This window comes from Dermacentor andersoni, chromosome 1 (assembly GCF_023375885.2).
Source record: "Dermacentor andersoni chromosome 1, qqDerAnde1_hic_scaffold, whole genome shotgun sequence".
Taxonomy (NCBI): Eukaryota; Metazoa; Arthropoda; class Arachnida; order Ixodida; family Ixodidae; genus Dermacentor; species Dermacentor andersoni.
In genome coordinates this window covers 372,191,943-372,216,375 of record NC_092814.1, presented here as the reverse complement: position 1 = coordinate 372,216,375, position 24,433 = coordinate 372,191,943, and the positions used below count along the sequence as shown (strand labels likewise).

The 24,433-nt window shown below is 44.1% G+C and overlaps 1 protein-coding gene across 1 annotated transcript in view; it reads right to left on the bottom strand.

The window, feature by feature from the left end:
- Window positions 1-3,239: 3,239 nt before the first annotated feature.
- LOC140219850 (uncharacterized) overlaps window positions 3,240-24,433 on the bottom strand; it is a 31,650-nt gene continuing 10,456 nt past the window's right edge. Inside the window, exons 3-8 of the mRNA XM_072289854.1 lie at window positions 21,072-21,264; window positions 19,587-19,669; window positions 11,558-11,675; window positions 9,257-9,351; window positions 7,495-7,714; window positions 3,240-3,340 (exon numbers count right to left, since the gene is read on the bottom strand). Coding sequence (XP_072145955.1) covers window positions 3,240-3,340; window positions 7,495-7,714; window positions 9,257-9,351; window positions 11,558-11,675; window positions 19,587-19,669; window positions 21,072-21,264 — 810 coding nt within the window. The remainder of the gene's footprint in view (window positions 3,341-7,494; window positions 7,715-9,256; window positions 9,352-11,557; window positions 11,676-19,586; window positions 19,670-21,071; window positions 21,265-24,433) is intronic.

Here is a 24,433-nt window from a genome sequence, read left to right as displayed (position 1 = left end):
GCTATACTCCGTTTCATACATCAGGTGCAACGCTGTGGAGGCTTGAGATACTTCTTGCAGTGGCTGCGTTCGCACTTAGAAAAAGTTCGGTGTTTCTTGACCCTATTTTTCAGAAAGCTTTCCATATATAAGCTCAGTTCGGAATGAAAAAAAAAGAATTTACCCATAGAAACCATCCGTGTACTTATACGGCTGCTAACACGTTCCTTTAAAAAAAAATTTCATTTCGGTATTTTTTAATTGCAGCCCGTCGGGGCAGCTTCACGTGCATGCTCGCGCGAGCAAACGCCGCTGGCACGCTGCGAAGCATAGACGGAAACGCGCGCAGTAATAAATTTTGGTGACCGGACTTCGAGCGTAGCTTCCACAGCGATGCACCTGAGGTATCAAATGGAGTGTAGGCTTGCCTAGTGACATTCGACGTACGGTTCAGTTATCGTGTTTACCACACGGCGGTGCTAAAACTGCCTAATATCTTTATGTCAACACTAGCATGGAGCACGCATACCGATTCTTGATCGAGCCACACTCGCAAAGTCGTCGAACCATAGTATGAATATTGCACATATAATACCTCTGGTCATCTCTGGATGTGTATGATAAGCAACTTCCATGACTGTACCTCACAGCACTGCATGTGCGCGCTTTGAAACGCGGCACTTATGTTCGCGATCGTGTATCAACGCTGAAAAAACCACGGGACTTTAGACAAGCAGCGGCAAGGTGCTTGACATCGCGGAATTGCACCCGTGTAAGTCTAATGAGAAGTTAGTGCTTCGGCATTCTTCCAGCAGCATGTTCCCAGTGACACTTTAGCGCATTTTTTCTCCCGTCATTGCAACGTGCAGCTACATGAAAAAAAAAAAAACATGCGTACCAGCTAAGATTTCCAGCGCGCGAGAAGGTGCACACATCGCTCACGCTGTTGGCACACTCAATATCGTCGTTGACTCTGTTGCCGCCATCGTTTTCCGTATCGGCTGTGGGTTCAAACATGTACGGGGACAATACAAGCTGTCGGAGACAGCGAGAACGTTCCATATTGCAACTCAGCTATGAAGCCAGAACAGCAGAACCGCGTGCTACCAGATAGAAAGGAATGGTGCTACGCTCTGAAACGGAGACATGCGGCGGCGCCGACCGGCGACTACCGCCAACGACGTCACAGCGGCCCCGACCAATCACGGGCAACAGCGGCGTTCGCGCGATGCCCTGAGGCGCTGGTGCACGTTTTCTTGGAAAAACAGCCGCTTGCGTTTGTTTCCGCCCTTTTTGAACCAGATATACGTGTTCAGGGGACTCAAAACTGTAGAATGCCGTAGAGAACTCAGTTTTTTCGAAAAGTGTTTCAGCTTCCCTTTAAGTGTTTTAAAAAACGAATTTTCTATACAGCCCCAGAAAAAGAGAAAACACGAAACATCCTGCCTATGAAGGGAGCTTCTGATTAGACTATCCAAAAAACGTCGTGCATACGCAAACACCATTTCCAAAATCGCTGACGTCACGCGTAAAGGCATTGGTATAAAAAAGGGAATTTCTACAAAATCGCATCCCAGGCCAATTCCCAAGCATTTAAGCCAATTTCTTTGGCAGCCTTCATGGGGCTGGGGCAAAGGAAACCGCGCGCCCCGAACGCCAGCCCGAGGACTTTCACCTCTTTTCCAGGGCAATTGGCCTGAATTACCGGTATAGAGGCCTCGTACTTCTGGCGCTTAGCAGCGCACCTGCCTTACAGTGTCTCTGGCATCCCAAGCTATTGCCGCATCCAAAATCAATGATTTTTCCTTAAGCTCGAGAAGGATATCAGACCTAAGCTTCGTAACGTCTCCGGTCAAAAGGAGGCGGTAGCTTGAAATCTCAGCACCTTTGTGCTTTTCCCGCAGTTTAGTAATTATGGCCTGTGAGACGAAGTTATGCCATGAGCAACGCGGCTAGTGCACGGACGGTTACACCTGGAGGATTTGATAGGTTCTTTCCTGTGCCTGATGACGTCTACTACAAAGCTTGGCCGAATCATATTTAGAGTGCCGACTGGAGAGCGTGCTCGTTCGAAAAAGGTTAGTGCAGGCGAATTTAACGAATACGATCGCCGTCCCCCATATGCAGGGCATGTGGCCGAAGCCACCCATTGCCAACGGGGTCGTTCTCAAATACGAAAACGCTTGTGTACTTTCTCGTCCAGTCCTCCAGATGCATCGTGCGTTCTTCAAAGAGTGCTTTCTTTAACACCACTGGCTCCACGAGGGCAGTCGGGACATCCACCCTCTGCTCAAGTGCCTCCCAATACCCGCGCACAGTGCACAGCACAGCGTCTACGATTGGCGAGCCTAGGCGCTGCAGCCGAGTGAAAGCTTTTACTTGGCATTCCGCCGCCACTACACAAAACACGGTGTGGAACGTGAATAATGTCTGTGCAAGAAGCTAGCTGATGAATCCGTTCAATCTCCTGCCGTATGTCGCGATCATGTTTACAGGTTAGTGACGTAACCCGTGGAGAGCTGGAGGCTGCACATCCATTTTGCAACGAGTAATGTTGATATGCAATGAAGCTTTTGAAATGGCTCTAACTGGGCCGAATCAGTGAGCTTTAAATCACGCCGAATGGTATCAATTGAAGCGGCAGGATGTTTTTGACAAATAGGTTGACTCGCAAGTAGCGAATTGGTTCATTCCGACTCTTAGGTTCGATCATGGAATTCCCTACCTTTAGAGGGGAGTGACATATATCCCTTATGAAAATTAGTGTTGAATTTTTAGTAGATATTCCATTGTCGTCTTATTGCTCAATCAATAAAATTTGAGTTGAAATATCATTGTCCCACTATTGCAGATTTGTTGACCAGCATTGAAAAGTGGCCACCGTGAAACCATTGTAATTTCATTGACCAATTATTGTCTTGATTTCCTATGGAATTCCCATGGACGAACAATTGCATTTCCATGAAATGTAATGTGGAATACAATAATAAGTTCATGGATTGTAAAGTGGAATGCAACAATAAGTTTATGGATTGTAAAGTGGAATGCAATATTAAATTTATGGATTGTAAGGTGCAATGCAACATGAAATTAACTGTTGATATTCGCCACTAAGGCATTGCTTGGCCTTGGGCCATTTTCAAGGTGCATTTTTTAGTTTTCCACTGCAAGGCATCTTTTCCTGTGATGTTATGGAAAAGAAACAACTTCGTGATTAAGAAAAAGCACGTGAATCATTCGTTTTATAGACTATCAAAAGTTTATTGGACTTCGGGTTCCTTCAGCTCCCTCGCAAGCATGGACGACAGGCTATTCTTTATGTAGCCGAGGCTCGCTGATGGAAATTTGGAGCATGTGTACTCTGGAAAAGATATACAGCATAAGATTACCAATGCATACAGAATTTTCAGACTTTCTAGTAAAAGAATAACACATTGAAGTCCTATGCTATGTCTAAGTGCAAGCCACACTGCTAGTGGAAGTCATAAACCCTCATCATACAGTAATTTAGCTATACATTGTGTACTTAGCCAGGGTCTGCAGTTATCAGGTGTGCACCACGATGTTGTAAAGAGTAGAGACAGAATGAAAAAATTATGGGGTTTTACGTGCCAAAACTACTTTCTGATTATGAGGCACGCCGTAGTGGAGGACTCTGGAAATTTCGACCACCTGGGGTTCTTTAACGTGCGACAGAATGAAGATAAACATCTCAGTACTGGTGCCAAGCTCTTTGGCATGCATAAAGACAGGTCAGAGTGTTAGCAGCTATTCAGTGGAATTTTATATAATTCATTTGCACGTACAGTTAAGCCTGTGTGACGAAGCCGGTAAAATCAGCCCTTTACTTCGTTGCATAAAATTTTTTTTTGACTGAAAATTTCACTTTTTGTAAATTTAATTTTCGCCACCGTCAATTTTTTTTACCCAAGAGAGCACGTAAACCTTATCAAATTATCGGGCAATCGGATAAAAGAAGTTTGCCCCAAAAGTGGTAGCAGTGCTAGCAACACCAAAGTATCACTCAACTACATGACGGCTAACAGGCGTTGACATGCAGCCTTGTTGGTAAGGCACACTTAAAGGGTCCCTGAAACAGTGTAGTAAAGCATTGCACAACAAGCTGTGTAAAGAGCCTCACATTAAAGGGACCCTGAAACGAGTTTGATGATTTTGTACAAACATACTGAACCGTTCGAGTATAGGTCCTTCTGATCATTAATTGACGCATCTAAGTGCTCCGGGTACAGCACGTAATTTATTACAAGGTTTCAAAAATTTATATCGCTGCTGATCACAGCACACCACTCGGCTGAATATTCAGCTGCCCTTAACCATTTGATGTAAATTGCCCTAATGATGCTAGTAGGGTGAGCTATCCGACTGGCTGCCCAGGGTGCTTCATCAATAATTTTTCTAACTTTATGTTGAACAAATGTTTGCAATAGTTAGAATGTTAGTTAATTTGTTTCTATAAAAAGAAAGTAACAAAGAATGCACAAGAACAATTTCTCACCACACTTAAGCACTTCCGGCACACAGCAAGTGTCGTCTGCTTGTGTTACAACATGCTCCATTTTGACGAGAGCTCCACGGGCAGTGTCAGTCTGTCTTTCCACGAGAACCGTGATTCGCCTTTGTTGCATTGAGGGCTGCAAACGTAGCAACTGGCAATATGTCAAGCTGCAACATTGTGTCCCCCTGCAAGGCAGAAGACGAGTGGAGCGGCTGCAGCGTATCGGACTGTCGCTATCCAATTGGTGAAAGGATGTGCGAGTTTGTAGCCGTCACTTTGCATAGGAGGATTACTACTACAATAGCATTTCGCGAGTCCGGTATTCAAATAAATGCAAGCATATGGAGACAGGGCCTGGCCGTTTGACTGCCGTTTCACAGGATGAGCAGAAGCGCGAACTGCATGGTGCAGTCACCTGGTGGCACAGAGCTCAACCAAACACAGTAGCAGTAACGAAGTGTATTCTATGCTGCTGGTGTAAATGTTTAAAATGCTTTACACTGGGTTATAGCAATATTAGCTCTTTGTTTGGCTGGTTAAGCTCTGCGCCAACAGGTGGCTAGACCGTGCAGACCAATCAGTCCGCTCATGTACGTCTACGCTAAAGTTCCTTCATCAGCTTGAGTTTATACCTCCAGCCATCTGTCGAAATGCCCAGCTCACCTGTGATTACCGGAATACCAGACACGTTCGGCGCTGCGACAGAATGCTCACAATGCATGCTACTTCGATAGCTCTCGCTTGGGGTGGAGTACCAAACAGCTGGTGGAGAGGTTGGAGAGGCTTTGCAGGCTCGATCCTAGAGAACCGGAAGTAGATGACACGTGCCATCCTGATGCAGAGCCAGCGAAGGCAGAGCTTATATCGCCCCGATCACTTGGCAAACGAGTTGAGGAGGAAATGCATGGCTATGGAGGAGGGTAACTTGTAATCGTCCGTAGCTCTCTTAATATGCAATGCTTCACACAAATTGTGGTCTGAATGATAAACTTTAGCGGTATCCTACGTGTCTACAAAATTTATCCGAACCGTTTCGGGGGCCCTTTAAGAGAGCTTTGGCCAATTACAAGTTACCCTCCTCCGTAGCCATGCTTTTTTTTCCAACTAATTCACCAGACTAAGCTCCGCCTTCACTGGCTATGCATTGTGATGGGACATCCTGTCGTCTCCTTCCAGTTGTCTTGTAGCCGGCATACCAAGCCTCTCAAACCTCTCTCCCAGCCGCCTGTCAAAGCAGCATTTGTTGCAAGCATTCTGTTGCAGCACGAAGCGTGTCTGGTACTCCAGTAACCAGAGGCAAGCTTTCGACATTTTGACAGATAGTTGAAGGTGTAAACTAAACCATCTCCATACTACTATTGCTGTGATAAGGAGCTTTAGCGTAGACATCCGTGAGCGGCCTGATCGCTCTGTACGGTCGAGCTACCTGGTGCTGCCGAGCTTAACCAGTCAAACTAAGAGCTAATCTTGTTGTAACCAAGTGCAAAACTTTTTAGACATTTAAAAAAACAACATGTTCATGATTACACTCCTGCCAAAATTTTACACCAGCAGCAAAGTAAAATACACTTCGTTACTGCTATACTAGTTCTGCATTTGGCTGAGCTATGTACTACTAAATGAATGGCTGCACTATGCAGGCCACTTCACTCGCATGTTGGCCTTGCAGAGGGACACAATGTTGCAGCTGGACATGTCGCTGATTGCTACGTTGCAGTCCACAAGGCAATGACGAACCATGGTGCTTGCGAAATGACATATTAAGATCAATGCAGACCACGCAGCTTGCGTCAACGCGAAGTACACCGTAACACAAGCAAATGACACTTCCTGTGTACCAGAAGTGCTTGAGTCTAGTGATGAACGGTCCTTGAGCATTCTTTTTCTGTTACATTTATTTTTTTATAAAACAAATTATCTAACATTCCAACTATAGTGAACATTTGTGCACCATAAAGTTGGAAAAATTATAAATGGCGCACCCTTGGCAGCCAATCAGATAGCTTGCCCTACCGTCGTCATATGGTCATTGTGCGTGACTTAGTCAGGGGTGGCTGAAAACTCAGAGTGGTGCCACTGCAATAGGGAGCGATGCACATATTTCAAACCTTATAATAAATTACACAGTTTACACGGACTGCTTAAATGCTTCATTTAAGGATCAGAAGGGCCAACCCTAACTCATTACATTTGTACAAGATCGTCAAAATTCATTTCAGTGTCCCTTTAAGATTGGAGGTTGAATTGTGAAGTGTGTGAGCATGCATTGTTTGTCAAGAAAAGAACTATTTTCTGAACGTGATTTACATTCATACAAAATTGTGCACCTGTTGTTAATAAGGCACTGGTTGAAGCAGGCGCTTGTACTCGTCTACTTGCTTGTCCCTGTGATCAATGTGCTCAAACAATCTTAACTAAGGAAGTTCATAGTTTTACCGGCCATATAAATTGCAGGAAATATTCGCTTATTAATTAAATTAGCAAGCATCATGTCACATGTGCACACACAGGCAAACATGAGCAGATCTCACTCAATGACCGTGCCCCTACTGTAGCAACACTGCAAACAGAGGGGAGAAAATGCTATGACCTCTTCATTCAACGCGTTTCTACTACATATGCGCAAGGACTGCAGATATGCGTGGCTGTGCACTGTCAGTGTTTGCACCGCCACGGCTTCACACCCTTGATAATGTTACCGTGCTGAGTTAGCTAAAGAACACGTGCAGAGGTTTATCGGCCATACACCACAATAATTGAAAAAGTGCAAATACTTCGAAAGATGTCTTTGCATGCACTGGGGCATGATTTGTGCAGCATTTCAGCAGGTAGCATGTGCTATGAACAGTTGCTGCTTATATTAATATAAGGAATGAACAATGTTGAGAAGAAACTGCGAAAAATCAAATCAGCCACGTATAGACACCAAGAGGGCTTCCCACCTATGCTGGCGCAGAGACTGCAATTTGCAGTTGTACCACTAGGATTGACATACATACCAATCACAGCTTGGACACGAACAGGGTCCAAGGCCTCCTTGAGTGGTTGGTTGAGGTATAGGTTGCTTTTTCCACCCAGGAGTGTTTTGCCCCTTAGTTCTTCTGGCGTGAATACATTTCGCAAAAGAGCCCTGGCAAATTTGCCAGGGCCACTTTCACAAGCTCGGCAAAGTTTGTCGAGGGTGCCTTGCTCGACGCTTACGCCATGCCCAATGTCCACCTGGGAACATAAAAATAATCATTTGGGAGCTGTATAGCCCATTAACTTTTGCAGAGTAAGAGATTTAGAATTTGCTGGCAATGACATATCTAAAAAAATTAAATTATGGGGTTTTACGTGCCAAAACCACGATCTGATTATGAGGCATGCTGTAGCAGGGGACTCCTGAATAATCTGGACCACCTAGGGTTCTTTAACGTGCACCTAAATCTAAGTACACGGGTGCTTTTGTATTTCATCCCCATCGAAATGCGGTAGCTGTGGCCGGGATTTGATCCCGCGACCTCGTGCTTAGCAGCCCAACACCATAACCACTAAGCAACCACAGCGGGTGACATATCTAGGAACAAATAGCAAAGTTTAAAGGACAAAAACAATGTGGTAATCTGCAGCAGTTACTGACATGACTTGCAGCAGCAAGTTGTTTTCATCCAGAATCATTTTGCTTTATCATTTCTACACTTAAATAAAAAAATACAAATAACTTTCCCTATGCGTTCCTTGGCTTATCGGTTGGTTTCACATGACTCTGTTTAACAAAATCAGGCCCCTCAGTGCTCTTTGCCGTTAATTTCATAGTGAAGGTCTTGAATCAGGCAGGTTTGATGCTTTCAAGTAGCACACTAGTTTATTGGTCAGCTGCCTACTCATAAAGTTCATGTACTATGCGTCGCCATTGACTAAAAGGATGGTCCACATCCAATGGATTGGCCTAAGTAGCACTGGCTAACACTCCGAGGGTTACACATACATAAATACGCAAGAATCTACTAGCACAATTTGTAGGGCAGAGGTTGTAGGTTCGGCTCCCACCGGAGGCCAGTTTGGTTCTTCTGGCACTTTCATATCCATTTATCATTTCTACAAACAGCATAAAGGCAGGGGAAAAGCTCAAGTGCATAATACTCTGATGACCACCATAGCCCTCAATATCGGGTCACTTTTTTTTCTCATGGAACACCAAAGTGACATGTATCAAGTGAAATTGTGCAGTCTCATGACATTAAAGTTACTGTCTGGTGATGGTGTAAGTTATCAGTGGCTTAAAAAGGTTCGAACGCCAGCTCATTGCCACAAATTCATCAAACAGTGCTAAAAAACACGGATGAGAAAGGAAGACAGGATGAGTGCTTTTTGGCAATAGTAAGTATAGGTTCAGACATCGATGCTACACAGCACACATTATATTAGGACTATACGTGATGTTTCTAGCCAGAAAGAAAAGTGCATAATTACAGTGAAGACAGCGACAAGTTTTCTCAGGGATCAATCCTAATGTGTGCTTTCACAGACAAAATTGATATGAAAAATGCAGCCTAGCAATGAGAGGTCATCCTGCTCCCTCACTTTTTAAATAAACAGCAATTGCTGATGATGCACTGCTATACCGATGCGCATGTTCTTGCCTTCAACACAACTTAAAGAGACTTGGTGCTTGTAAAGAACAAGTTTAAGGATAGGGCAAAAATTCATTTTTCTGACAGTATCATTTCATGCATTTATGACGTTAGCTAAGACAGAGGATACAACAGATATATGTACCTTTGGGCAAGCAACAACGGCTCCAGCCGTCTGCTCGGCTTGGTTCTCCACTTTTCCCAGTACTCTTTTTAGTCTTTTCACTAATGTGGCAGCCTCTGCAAAATAAATTGGTTACAAAATTATGAAAGCAATCACTTATGGTTCTTTAGTATATCACAACAGACAGGCGCTTTTGGTTTTGCCACAGTCAAAATGCAGCCACTGAGGCATGGCAGCATGTGAAATGAAATTGGAAATGGATAAATGCACAAGTTACCTAGAATGAACAAGCGACCACTTGCTACTTTGTTCATTTTATGGTGCTTTCTGCTGTCCCTTTCCAAGTTTTCGTGCGAGTGGATGCATGCACATTTTATTGCTTTTCTCTCATCCTGTGATCTCGTTATATATTGAGCCTGTAGTACTAAACACGAGCGTTACTGCGCCATAAGTAGAGGGTAGTGCAAACAGATTTTATGTTGATTCTTTCAGTGCTGGGATGGTACGAGCCACTTCAGTCAAGCAGACCTGCTAATTATATCTATTTACCAGCACGTCGCTGTCTACTAATCGCCGGCTCGTCATCCTTACACAGTACTGGGCAGCGTATTCACACCAACTTGTTTGATATTTAGGAGAATATAATGCAATTATTATTTTTGGTAATTATTGCATTCTGCCCAATTCTAACTAGTTTGGCACAGGTAGTCAGGTAGCAAACACGCCGGTATCAATGCAGTGCCCAATGATGTGTAAGGGCACCAACCAGGAAATTAGCAGACAGTGACATGCGGGTAAACACATATAATCTAGCAGCTCTGCTTGACTGAAGAGGGTCATAACCACCCTAGCAATGGAGCATCACCTTGGACTAACCTCTCTTTATTGCTACAGGAGTGCCTGTATCCATGCACTCTGTCTTTGGTGCCAAGAGGCTTCTTGAAGTGATGAGATGTATTGTAAATTTCGAGACCGGTTGAAGAGCACTTGAAAATTCTTTTTTCCCCATTTGAACAAAAAATTATTCTATTAAAGCTTTTCAGTTTATTAACAATGCAATGAGCTATCACATGAGGCAGTGTTTTGCATATCTTTTGGCCCATTCATTGTTAAATTAGCAGACCGTATCAGCTCTCTTGAGTGGTCGTCACCTGTGTGCACTGTTGTACCATATTTCATCCAAGCCTATTTTTTTTGCACTGTATAGGTCCTGACCACTTGGCTGATGCAAGCTTTAAGCTTTTGCAGGAAAAAATACTAAATACAGACCATTTTAATGCCTTTTGATGGCTTATAAAAGATTCTATAAATGAAAGACAATCAGCGAATGCATTACGGTGTAAAGCTTCTTTCTCTTCACTATCCTGAAAAATTTTGGTGTGCTCTCACAACAAAGAAAAGGTGTTCTTGCCAGCGCCCTAAAAAAATTATGGGGTTTTACGTGCGAAGACCACTTTCTGATTATGAGGCACGCCGTAGTGGAGGATTCCGGAAATCTCGACCACCTGGGGTTCTTTAACGTGCACCTATATCTAAGCACACGGGTGTTTTCGCATTTTGCCCCCATCGAAATGCGGCCGCCGTGGCCGGGATTCGATCCTGCGACCTCGTGCTCAGCAGCTTAATAGCCACTGAGCAACCACGGCCGGTTTGCCAGCGCCTTTTATGACATATAGTTTGGCACTTTACGACCAAGTTCACATGGTAATAACGGAAGTAAAAACCTTTTCGTTGAAAAACATGTTTCATGAAGTTAATTTTTTCTTATTTTGAAGGGTCTCCAACTTCTTTAAAAGCAATGGCAAGTGGTCAAGCACCAAGGTTAGGACAGCTGCCATGGGGTGACTGTATACACTGTAAGAAAAGTTTACACCCTTTGGAGTGCCCTTTCTGCCACATAATAATAATCATCATCTGCCTTGATGATGTGTTTCCTTCCTTTAACGCTGCGAGCCCGGTACTTTCCAGTAACAAACGGCATGCGTGTTATCAGCATGATATCATTCCCGACAGGAAAGTAGCGGGCGCGGCGTTTACAAAAAAGGAAGAAACTCATCAAGGCAGATGATGATTATTGTTGTGTGGCAGAAGGGGCACTCCGAAGGGTGTAAGCTTTTCTTAGAGTGTATACAGTCACCCCATGACAGCTGTCCCAACCTTGGTGCTTGACCACTTGCCATTGCTTTTAAAGAAGTTGGGGACCCGTCAAAATAAGAAAAAAATCAATTTCATGAAACATGTGTGGCAGAAGGGGCACTCCAAAGGGTGTAAACGTTCCCTAGGGTGTAATGTTGTGGCAACATATGTTGAAAGGCTTTTTACCAGAAATGTAATCGTGCTCTTCTGCCACCCGCTTCAGCCGCTCCACTTCATCTTTTAATTCTTTATTCTCTTCTTGCAGTGCCTTTATTTGAACAGCACAGGTGCTGCATGGGTTGATCTGAAATTAAGAAAAGCATCTATTTTTTAAAGACAGAAGGAACAATTGGTTTAGCGGCAGCACGCACACAAAAATTATCTGCGGGCAGTGCATTTTCACAGACTTTCTTTGAAGTTATCCACATGAAACCTTTTTACAAACACCACTTAATTCAATGTTGCCAATGGTAGTTGACAAACTACTGAAGCACCATCAAATCAGGCCTTTGGCAATACCAGTTATTCGGTTGCTTGATTCACAAGTTATTCAAAGCCTAAAACTGGACAACCAGTGATTGGTTAGCGTGCATGGTTGTTTGATGAATAATATGTCAATGTTCGGATGTCCCAATTTTTTTTTTACTCCACACCGTTTCAATGGCAACCAGCCGTTTCAAACAGTTTCAATGGCAACCTTATTTATTATTTAAATATCTAAAGAAAAAGACAATGATCCCTTGCGTATGCTGTGTCAGGTCCTGTACATACTTGAGCGAATTTTTATTTGTACAAGGGTTGATCCAGAAATAAGGTTCCCAAAGAGCTCCAGCCACACAGGAAGGTGCGAGGTGAAATCCGGCCACACTGATGCGTGCGGCTGTTCCCCCACTCTCGATTCCCCCCAGCCGCGCTTCGCTGCACCGCTCATTCTTGGCTCAGCAGCCGTACGATATGGAGGTTCCCATTGTTGATCCCGCCAAGTGCGAGATTCATTCCATAATTCGCTTTTTGCACGCCAAAGGAACTCCACCCATGGATATTCATTGTCAGTTGACAGAGTTGTATGGTGACAAGTGTATGTCCAAACACATCCGCAAGCGGTGCAGGCAGTTTAGTGCCGGTCAGAAAGAAGTCTGCGATGAAGAACGGAATCGAAGACCGTCAGTTTCGAAGGTGGTTATTGAGATGGTCCAACGCGAAGTGCTTCAAAACAGGAGGATCACCGTCCGTGAACTTGTTGCTCAGATTCCTGGGAGTTCTTATGGTACAGTGGAAAAAGCTTTGACTGAGAAATTGGGGTATCACGAGTGTTGTGCTCGATGGATACCGTGGCTATTGACATCAGAGTGCAAGGAGAAACCCCTTGACTGTGCTCGCCAATTTCTTCAAAAGTGTCAAGATAAGGAAGGGTGGTTGGACTCCATTGTTACAGGAGACAAAATGTGGGTGCTTCATTTCGCTCCCGAAATGAAACAAAAATCCAAATAGTGGTGTCATCCAGTCACCAGTCGCAAAAAAGTTCAAACAAACTCCTTCTGCTGGCAAAGTCAAGACCAGTGTTTTTTGGGATCGTAAGGGGATAGTGCTGAACGATTTCATGGAACGTGGGACAAAAATCAACTCAGACAGTTATTGTACAACACTAAGAAGACTAGGGCAAGCTATCCAGAACTGCCTGCGAGGACGACTGGCAGCCGGTGCAATGCTGCATCACGGCAACACCCCACCTCACGTCTCCCGCCAAACCCAGGAACTTTTGACAAACTTTGGGTTGACTGTCATGCCCCACCCACCATACAGTTCAGGCCTCACGCCTAGTGATTATCACTTGTCCCCTAAGTTGAAGGAACATTTGAGTAGCCAATGCTTCCGGAGCGACGATGAAGTCAAAGAGGTGAAACGCTTCTTCAACGGGTTGGTGGCAGAGTTCTACGACATTGGGATATAGAAATTGGACCAGTCTACAAAAATGCATAGAAAAACATGGCGATTATGTAGCAAAATAGAGCAAGGTTTGATCTTTCGAATGATGTAAATTTCTATGAGAATGAACAATGTTGTCCATTTCTAAAATTGATGGGAACCTTACTCCTGGATCAACCCTTGTATTTACTTATACAGAAAGAAGTGACGAGCATGGCCGGTATTTTATAACGACGCCTTTTCTCGATGCCAATGTCTTTAGTGCTTTTCGCGTTTATGAGTGGCCTCTTTCAATGCTCCACCCGGTAAATAGCCTCGCTTGACCACTCACAAAGGCAAAAAGCACTGAAAGGCAATGTCATCGGGAAAAGGTATGGAGGAAGGAAAGTGTGGGAGAGGCGCTGGCCAACACAGTCTGTGTTGGGGGAAGTGTGGCAGAAATCGCATGCTGTTTTTCGCAATGCAGCAATGGGAATGGTACCCAAACGTAAACATTGCCATAGCAACCATGCTCCTGAAGCTCTTGCTGCTGCTCTAGGCCTCTGAAAAGCCAGAAGTTTTTTTCTACCTGTGTCTTTCTCGCAACACATTATGTTCACGAGACAAGCTGACCTCGGAGCGAGGTGTGTAAGCTTGAAAATGTTTCGGGTCTGTGAGTGCAAGTGTCAGTCAGCAACAGACACACTCAAGTAATCAAAGTGCAGGTCTTCATCATCTTCAACGTGCCACGGAAGAGCACAGGATCGCGACGGCTTCACTAAAACTGTTACAAAAGTTTCATAGGCTTTGTTCTGATGCATGTCAGCAGCACACACTTCTGGCAGCTCGTAGCAATGAAAGTTCAAAGCTTGTGCCTAACTGCTCCGGCGAGCTGATTGGAGGCACAAAGGGAGATGGCACACCAACATGGCTGCATTTCCGGCTTCAAAAATGTGACGTCAAGGCCTCTTCTATTTTGTTTCTTTCCTCCATGGGAAAAGGCATTGCTACAAACACCGGCCCGTGCTTGTCTTGACTAAATAAGTCTGGTTAAGTATCAACCTAGCTTACATAATGAGCTTATTCGCAACCAGTCATAAATGAGGATTAGTTTTTTAAATTTACAAACATCTTTTTTGGTAATAGTGTAAAGAACAGCCAGCTATGTCATCTAACCTTTCAATCTCCCTTCTGTACAATATACACAGGCTGTCCCACATAACTTGAGTCAAAGTTTTAAATATGAAAGGCACTCTGGACGCGAGTTTAACCGAATGCATAATGTTGGCACTGGCCTAGACTTACTCAGGCTATGTTTAATTTTCTCCTGAACTAACAGATTAGTTATGTTTAATTAATCAACTTTTTAAGTATTGGCTGCAGACCCCAAGTGTGATATGCAAAGTTGTAGAGCACCTTGAGAAACCTCTCAATAAGTTCCAATGAAAGCCCGCGAAATATGAAAAAATACCATGTGACGGGGCACTTGTGCACAGTTATTATGCTGCTCTCAAGTGAGCAATGGATGAACAAGGTCGGCTGCAGCGAGACTGGCCCGCAACAGGGCGTTATGCCTGGTGTAGGTATCTGGTAATGCGGCTCTTATCGCAGGATTGTGCAAATGCATGCTGCCGAAGCAATAAAGCATCTAAGGCCACAAAAAAGAAAAGACGAAAGCAGCATTTTGATCCTACTTGAAAGAAGGAAATGGCGAAATGCGTGGGAACGAAGGAAGGTGATGACAGCTGCTACAATTTTGCCTTTGCACACAAATGGCCTTGTAGTAGTCTTCAAATTGAATGATGATACCACAACTTTAAACCTTAGGGCTGGAATAACAGCGGATAAATCACACGAGGACAAAACTAATGGTAATAAAGCCTTGTCTATATTCAAGGAAGATTATGCATGTCTTCTTCATATGCCGACTCTTTTCACACTGGCCCCGTCTGCTCTCCTTCTCACACTTACTGTCTACCAGACGTTCTTTTTTGATCTCGCACACCGCACATTGCTTCGTGGTCGCAGTATTGGATGGCCGCGTCTGGCTTCACTTGTGCACTGTGAACGGCTCGTCAGTCCCTAAGAGTGCGCCCGCAGGCTGTTCCAGTTTACCGGATGTAGATCATACCTTATGTATCTCGTTTGAACCAATTCCAGTGAACTTCAATATATCCGGTGCTACTCAGGCGCCTGTATCCCTGCGTGTTCTCGACAGCAATGCTATTTGGCTGTGACCAATGTTGAGCAGCAGATATGGCTTACTCCAATGAGAAAAGAGCGGATATAATTTTGGTTCTAGGTGCGCCAAGTGGACATAGAAGGCGCGCAGCTGAGTTATTTCAATACTGGCATCCAGGTAAGCGTCCGTGCTCAATGACGATTGTGCGTGCATATGAAACGCTGAGACAGACTGGGACTTTTATGAAGAAATCCTGGGTGAGGATACAGAGAAAGTTATTCTGTCAAAGTTTTCTTCAGACCCACATAGAAGTGTTCGTAGTGTGGATGCTGAAGCTGGAGTGTGAAATTCAGTGTGGAGAGTACCGTATTTACACGATTGTAAGTCGACCACTTTTTTTTTTAATTTGAAAATCTGAAGTGGGGGGTTCGATTTACAATCGAAACCAAAACATGGCACCGCCAAAAAAGCGAGACGAATGGGAGCTACAACGTAGTTACAATTTTATGTTTGCTCTATGGCCCTACCTGTAGCTTTTCGCTATCCCACGTGTTTGTTCGCTTTTCGGAAGAATTTGGCAACATTTTTGAGTTTTACAGTGCACACAACCAATGCCTCCTTTACTAGATGCCCTCCACGTTGCTCGCTCTCCCATTGTAGCGGCGGTTCCCTTAGCTGAGCATAAATTCCATGAGGCGGCGCTCCTTGCCTTTTTAACTTCCAGCGGATGTGGCAGCGGTAGCTGAATGCTTCCACCGGCGCGTTATATGCGCAGGCGTCTGTTAGTGAGCGTTATCGCGGGCCTTCGAGATGGTGACAGATGCCATGGTAATCTCGGAGGCCGCAGCACCTGATCTAAATTGCAGGCATTCGCCATGAGAGGCGTTCGTTGCCTTTTCGCGGAGACGAGAAAAGGGAGAGGACACGGAACTGAGTTTACCGGACAATGCGGCAGGCATCTAGTAAAGAAGGCATTGACACAACGCTCATGGGGTGTGTCGATAGTTGATGGAAGCGCCGCTGTAACATTCGCGGCGGCACTCTCAGAACGGCGGCGCTTGCGGGAAGTATTGGTAGTTCATGGAAGAGCAGACACCGCTCGCGGGTTTCTCTTTCCCTGTTGCACTTAGCTTTCTCTATAGTTTGACGAAAGGCATTGGTTTGACGCGTTCCATTTGACTGCCGGCTACGTACTACTTCTATGCTCCTCAGTCATCACGAGTGCTCCAGGCCCACTAATCATTTGGCACTCGTTCACAGCAGCGTTCAAGAGGGCTGCCATCCTTTACGCTGAAGAAACAAATCGCTGCGCAGCGAGCCTCAAGTTCGATCTTTCTGAATGGGTGGTGCAAGAGTAGCGACTGCAGCGAAGGGAAATTTTCACCTGTGATGGCAAGTGAGGAATTTCCCACGTGCCGAAGTCTGGACACTTTCCGGAGCTGTAGGCTAAGCTTGCGGCGTACGTCGCTGAAATGCGTGATCGGTCCCTGCCGCTGAAGTGCGACATGGTCATGAAACAAGCCCGAATTAAACATAACTAATCCGTTAGCTATGGGGAAATTAAATAGCCTGAGTATCTCTAGGCCAGTGCCAACATTATGCATTCGGTTCAACTCGCGTCCAAAAACCTTTCATTGTTAAAACTTTGCCTCAAGTTATGTGGAACAACCTGTGTTTGTGTGTGCGTGTATATATATATATATATATATATATATATATATATATATACACCTCCACCACCAGCACCTCCACCAATTGTAAAGGGGGTTTATTCGGGTCGTAGAGAAGCAGCGACCAACGCGGCGACAGCAGGTAGGGCGCAGCCAGCGAGCGAACAGGGTACGAGCCACGCGATGGCAATGGGGCTTTTCAGCCGGCCGATCTTCTTCGTCACAATATATATATATATATATATATATATATATATATATATATATATATATATATATATATATATATATCATTTTTTTTAGACTTCGAGAAAGCATTTCATAGAGTTCCTCATAAACGCCTGTTTCTAAAACTTTCATGCGTTAACTTTGATTCTTTTGTTTTTGAATGGATTTGTGACTTCCCAACTAACTGCCAGCAATTTGTGCATGCCAATAATCAGTCTTCTGCCTACTGTCCTGTCATCTCAGGCGTGCCTCGAGGCACAGTCCTAGGCCCACCATTACTCCTAATATATATCAACGATTTAATGAGTAATATTTCTTCTAACATCAGACTTCTCGCAGACAACTGCGCACTATATCATCACGTAAACAACCTGTCTGACATTCACTCACTTCAGTCTGACCTTCATCGGATCGAAATCTGTTGCGACAAGTGGCTCCTATGTCACTAAACACAAATAAAACATCACTGCTCTTTTCATTGCCAGCAATATTACCCACCACCGAATTATCTGATCTATAACTCCGCGATTTCATGTGTAAGTGCCTACATGTACCTAGGTGTTAATTTGTTGTCAGATTTAACATGGTGCCTTCACATAACGCACATTACTAATGAAGCTAACCACGTTCTTGGTTGTTTATGTCATAACCTTTATCTAGCATGTCCTTCTGTCCGACATCTCGCCTATCAGACCAAAATTTGAATACACATGCGCTGTTTGGGACCTTCACCAATGTTACCTTAATAAAATGCCACAATCTGTACAGAACCGTGCAGCCCGATTCATCTTCTCAGAATACTCGTATCATTCTAGCGTCACCGAACTAAAATCTCGTGCAAACCTTGGAAGTTTTTCAGCACGCCACAGAATTGCACATCTGTGCCTATTGTTCAAGTTTTATCACACGTCACCCTGTACTCCTGCCATCAAGCCAACCCATCGTCATTCAGATCGCACCAATCATGAAACAGCTGTATACCCACCATCCGCTCGAACTACTGCGCGCCTTTCTTCATTGTTTGTCCAAACATAGCAAGACCGCAATGACCTTCCCTCCGATGTTGCGCTCCTGTCCAGTAGCACTGACTTCAAGAAAGCGATCGAAAAATTGTATAACACTTAACGCATTTGTACATAGCCCACCCCTCATGTAAAAACCCTTCACTGGGGCCTTTGAGGTATTGTAAATAAATAAACAAATTAATGTAACATATATAAATTCTTTTTAATAAATGCACGACCATCTACCTGTTAAGCAATGGCAAAGCAAAGGAAAGATGCAGCCCGAGGTATGAATGCCTTACAGTGTGGCAGCAGCATGTTAATGCTGTGGATGAGAAAAATGGCTCTACAGTGTAGTAAGATTATTTAGGCCTGAGCATATTGCAGGGCTTACTGAAGAGTGACACATTAAGGTATGTCACTACTGCTGCAATGATTCTCGGATATCTCCACAGCATTACTACAGTAAGCCACCGACAAACTTGAGGACAACTTTGGGGGCTCAATGGTTAACCAGAAACATCCAAGAGATCCTTAAAGTTTTTTTTTTTAATTTTCTAAGCTGTTTTGACTATGCCCTACAAGCTTCTTCAGCAAGTTAGTAAAGCTTTATGGCACACTGAATGGGTGTTAAGATGTAGATGTCACTGTCGAAAAAAAAAACAAACTTGTAACTACCCTTGAAGTACCAAGGAACACACAAAGCATAAATGAAACATTTACAGTCCCATTTTGGGTCATCTAATAAACATTGAATGTTATAGATTATGAATTGCCGAACTTTGACAACACACTTTTTGGAATAAACTGTTCACAATAACAAATGTGTTCAAATATCTGCCTAACCAGTTATTTCAACCAGATAACTGAATGTTCTGTATTTTATAAATCCAGATAACCAGTTTTCTATGCTGAATTCACTACCCCCCAGTTTAGCCGGATGAAGCTTGACTGATGTTTACAAGCACTACTAGAAACTGGAATCTCAGACCGTTGCAGCTTAGAGAGAGCCTAGACACACTCTTTGCTGTTAAGGGGACTCTTCAGCACATGAGAAAGAGATGTCCATTATTTTTAGTTTGTGTACACAAGCGCTTTTCATGTGCAATGGGTTGCTCAAACACACTTTCGAGCCTATCTATGTTCAATAAGGTGCACCAATTTTCATCTTTTTGTTCTGATTCATACAAAATGGTCTATGAAACTTAACCAGATGGCATACGCACATTTTCTGTTGGCACATCAGGTAATGCTGCAGTAGCCTCCGACACGAGACGTGCTCTCTTTTTTTCCAGTTGTGATGGGCTCCCTGTTAAAGAAATGGTAGATGCCATTATTTGAAGAAGGAAACCGAGATGCCCAATTTTTATTAGTCATATCACAAGAAGCCAACAAACAAAGAGACCATTTGGTAAGAGGATTGCATACGTAATGCAAGGTTGTGGGTTTGTATCCCATATGCAACCAGGTGATTCTTCATCCACTTTCATTTCCAATAATTTATCATTTGTTTAATTCATTCAATAAGTACAAGTAATTTCCCTTATGCTGTCTGTTCGTCGGCTTCTTATGATATGATTATTTAAAGAAGTATTTCATAAATGCATGTAGATATTAGCTGCCCAACGAAATGCCACTCAGATAAAAAAAAAATAACCAATATCTTTCAACAATAGCGCAACCAAGTGTTTGTTGTTAAAGGCACCTGTGCTAACAATAGTATTTCCATGTTATCAAATGAGCTAAAAAAAGAAAATTACTTAACCACACTTTCATAAAGTTTTGGTAACCGCTCTAGAGCACACACACACACACACACAAAAATGCATGCATGCATGCACTCGCAACAAATGCCAAAAAAGGACAACCACCTTTCCTTCCCTCCCTATCGCACAGAGGGGGTCCCTTGTTTGGTGTGTGTATGCGTGAGTGCATGCACGTATGCGAGTGTTTTCGTTGCTCTGGAGCTGTTGCCATGCCTACCGAGGCAATCAGAATCAATGTCGTGTTGCGGCAGTTTCGCAGAGATGTTTAAATAAAATTGACGTCTAAGAAATTTTCTTATTTTACCTAAAAGGCGTTCTTTAGGCCTAATATAGCTGATTAGTACATTTTCTTCCGGTCTTCATCAGCGGGAAATATATGCCAGACACGTCGCGAAGCTCGATCGTCATATTGATGTCTTTCAAAGACTACCTAATGTCAACTTTTTCTGTGTGTGTGTCAGTGCGAAGGAGTCTATGTGGTAATGCGCAATTTGCATGTTCTTACCATAAGCAACAACTGTCTAAGGGAGCATAATCATTAAGAGAGCACAAATTAACTCAAATGAAAGAATGTTATGCGACGTTGAAATATCGGCGAATTTCTGACTGGTGTGGCAGAAGTCGCGGTAGCCTTGCCGAAATATCGAGCAGAATGACTGATAGCCGGGCAAGCTAGCACGAATTTATGGCTAGGCTGTGTTACATCGCGTTGCTCGGGCATACGTCTGAAAAATATCAAGGTCTAGCACAGAAACTGGTCGTGTCGATCATATTCGCTACGTTCTTTTTTCCCCGTATCTTAGCGATCGACCGATGGTACGTGCAGCACGCTACACCGGCAACCTGTACAGCACATAAACTTTTCCGTGACAAGTTCCGTGCAACGTGGATGAATCTAGCAGGCCTTAAGTTGGTACAGCCCTAAAAAACACGAGATGTACTCACCGAAGGCAAGAAGTACAGCCGAGGCCGGTGGCGCTCCTTCTTTCCAACTCACGCGTTGGACGCTTCCTCTTAACTGTTTAATCGACCCTTGCTGTGATAGCAGACGACAGGCCACATCCGCGTCCGCCAAAGCATTCACGGGATACACGTCCCACTTCTGATCGTCAACCCACTTAACAAGGACGTGGGAGATCTTTCACTCCAGCTGTCGCAGCAACAAACGCACGTGGAGAGTCCGGGAGACGATTAAGAAAAATACGTGCAAAATGGCGACAAAAAAAATGCAAACAAAAGAGATGTTATCAGTGTCCCCTGCTCATTTCTTAGAGATGACTAAGTTTGGCAGAAAATGATAAAAAGTAACTCATGACAAAAACCTGAAACAAAACTTTAATAAATGTTTACAGCCCTGTGAGTGACATACTATTGCATAATACTATAAAATTTGTTTCCCAGACTTAACTCTTTGATGCACTGATCTAACGTTACAATGTTGAGTCGTTGAGCGTCGAGACAGGTGGCCGGCTGGCAACGCTTTAGAAATTCTAGCGAGCAGGTACGCGCAGTACACGTGGAAGTCGCTTCTGCAAGCTGTACTGCCCCGTTTCCGCATTCGCCGTTCGCTGTTTTACTCTGTGTTGCGCTCTATATTTTGTCGTATGGTAATCGTGAAGGCCCCGTAGGTGCTGTGCCGTTCGCGAAAATTGCCGCCGAAAAGACAATTCGGAAAGTACTTGTGGGACCCGTCCATCGACGTTCCCATACGCTCAAAACATAGGTTTCAGAAACGTTCATCACTTGGTGCTTCGTCTGCCGCGTTGGACAGTGCACTAGGTTCTACAAGTGAAAGCGAAGCTGACGCTGACGAAGGCCACATCGAACCGTTCCCTTCAACTGATGCTTCAATTGAAGACTGCCGCCATCCATCGGAAAGCACGCGTGAAACCTCGTCGGCCTCGTCCTCTGAGAGCAGCGATTCGGAATGTGACGCTGATCGCGCTGATGTGTATCCGGACCACGGCGAGCAGCATTTTCCGAGAGGCTGTAAGGATGACTTGGTAAGCGTTGTGGTGGCAGGCGTCATTTCCAGATATTATTTTGCTGCTGTAACATCTCAGGTTATCTCCTGAAGCTTCTGCAGCGTAGTGACCTAGTGATATAGTGAAAATATTAATGTGATGGAATTAGACTTCTATTGCGTTAGTGTTCGCTGTTAAAATATAATGAAGTGGGGAGCGTACCGATGCGATCATTGCTCGCAGCAGTTAAGTCTCTCAATTAAGGACAAAACCACGCTGTTAAATTCATATTACTGATGTAAACGCAGTTTTGTCGATATGCTGCGCGACAAAACTAGGTGCTGGTAAAGTGGAGCTGAGGTAGGAATAGAGCTTCAGAACAAGTAATGTGCCGATGAAATTTCTTAGGGTTTTCCTTCAGTGTTCAGGGGTTATCTTGGCGCCTGTTGTAGTATATATACAGAAATAATGTGCGTGTGTGTGCGTTTTGATCGCGATCAAGCCCGATTCAGATCGAATTTCTCGGTCTTGATTGGCTCCTTTGCACAAAATGCGCGAGAGAGCCAATCGCAGTGGAAAATTTCGATCCGGAACGGTCCTCATTGCGATCAGAAGTGTACGTGTGACACCGGTATAATTTTGTCGTGTTCTGGCCAAAGCCTGCTTTTTTGTGTCATTTGCAAATGAAGTTCAGAAATCTTCCTTGAACATTTATTGTAACTTAATAGTGCTAATAGTTGCTGGATTGGGAAAAATTGGGGATAAGAGTTATTGGAGAATACCTTAGTAACTTGCGATTCGCTGATGATATTGCCTTGCTTAGTAACTCAGGGGACCAATTGCAATGCATGCTCACTGACCTGGACAGGCAAAATACAAGGGTGGGTCTAAAAATTAATCTGCAGAAAACTAAACTAATGTTTAAGAGTCTCAGAAGAGAATAGCAGATTACGATAGGTAGTGAGGCACTGGAAGTGGTAAGGGAATACATCTATTTAGGACAGGTAGTGGCTGCGGACCCAGATCATGAGACTGAAATAATCAGACGAATAAGAATGGGCTGGGGTGCGTTTGGCAGGCATTCTCAGATCATGAACAGCAGGTTGCCATTATCCCTCAAGAGAAAAGTTTATAACAGCTGTGTCTTACCAGTACTCACGTACGGGGCAGAAACCTGGAGGCTTACGAAAAGGGTTCTACTTAAATTGAGGACGACGCAACGAGCTATGGAAAGAAGAATGATAGGTGTAACATTAAGGGATGAGAGAAGAGCAGATTGGGTGAGGGAACAAACGCGGGTAAATAACATCTTAGTTGAAATCAAGAAAAAGAAATGGGCATGGGCCGGACATGTAATGAGGAGGGAAGATAACCGATAGTCATTAAGGGTTACGGACTGGATTCCAAGGGAAGGGAAGCGTAGTAGGGGGCGGCAGAAAGTTAGGTGGGCGGATGACATTAAGACGTTTGCAGGGACAACATGGCCACAATTAGTACATGACCGGGGTAGTTGGAGAAGTATGGGAGAGGCCTTTGCCGTGCAGTGGGCATAGCCAGCCTGATGATGATGAATAGTGCTCCAAAAGTACATGTTAAAAATATCTGCTGTCCCAAAGCACACATTTCATGGCAAGACCGCTTGGTCTCACTGTGCTGCAAGTACCATGACTACTTTAAAGAGGTTTCCTTGGTGGACATCTGGTGTTCACCATGCAGAGTTGGCATCTGTATTATATTGAGGCAGGTCGCAGTGTAAAAGGGGTAGCTTAAAATGGTGCATTAAAGTTGGTTGCCAGGTTAAGTAACAGGTTAGCCAGTATAAAGCCTGTGCCAGAAAATTACTCATGAAGCCCTTGTCATGGCAGGATTTTCTGTCCAAATTTTTGTGTAGGCAACAAAACAGGCATCTACAAATGTATGTACTGTTGTACTTTTTCTAACACAACCAATGTTTATTACCATTCCTCTCTGCTTAGGATGAAGACCTATTCTTTGGAGCAAAGCTTACGAAAGCTGAAAGCCTCCTCATGGTCATGGCCCACAGCTTGCGCCATGGCTGCTCAAAAGAAGCCATCGAGAGCCTACTCCAGCTTCTTAGTGCTCACTTGCCAAAAGGTGTCGCATACCCATCATCAAAGTATACTTTTTTTTCGACACTTTGCTGGAGCCGAAAAACAGTATGCTAAGCACTTCTACTGTAGTGTGTGCTCTGCGTATATTGGTGAACTACCAGAATTACCAGGAAATGATGTGGTCTGCAGTCAGTGCAGTGTGAACCATGCAAGTGGCAGCTTACTAAAAAGCTCGTCATTTTTTCTTGTAATGGACCTGCAGGGCCAAATT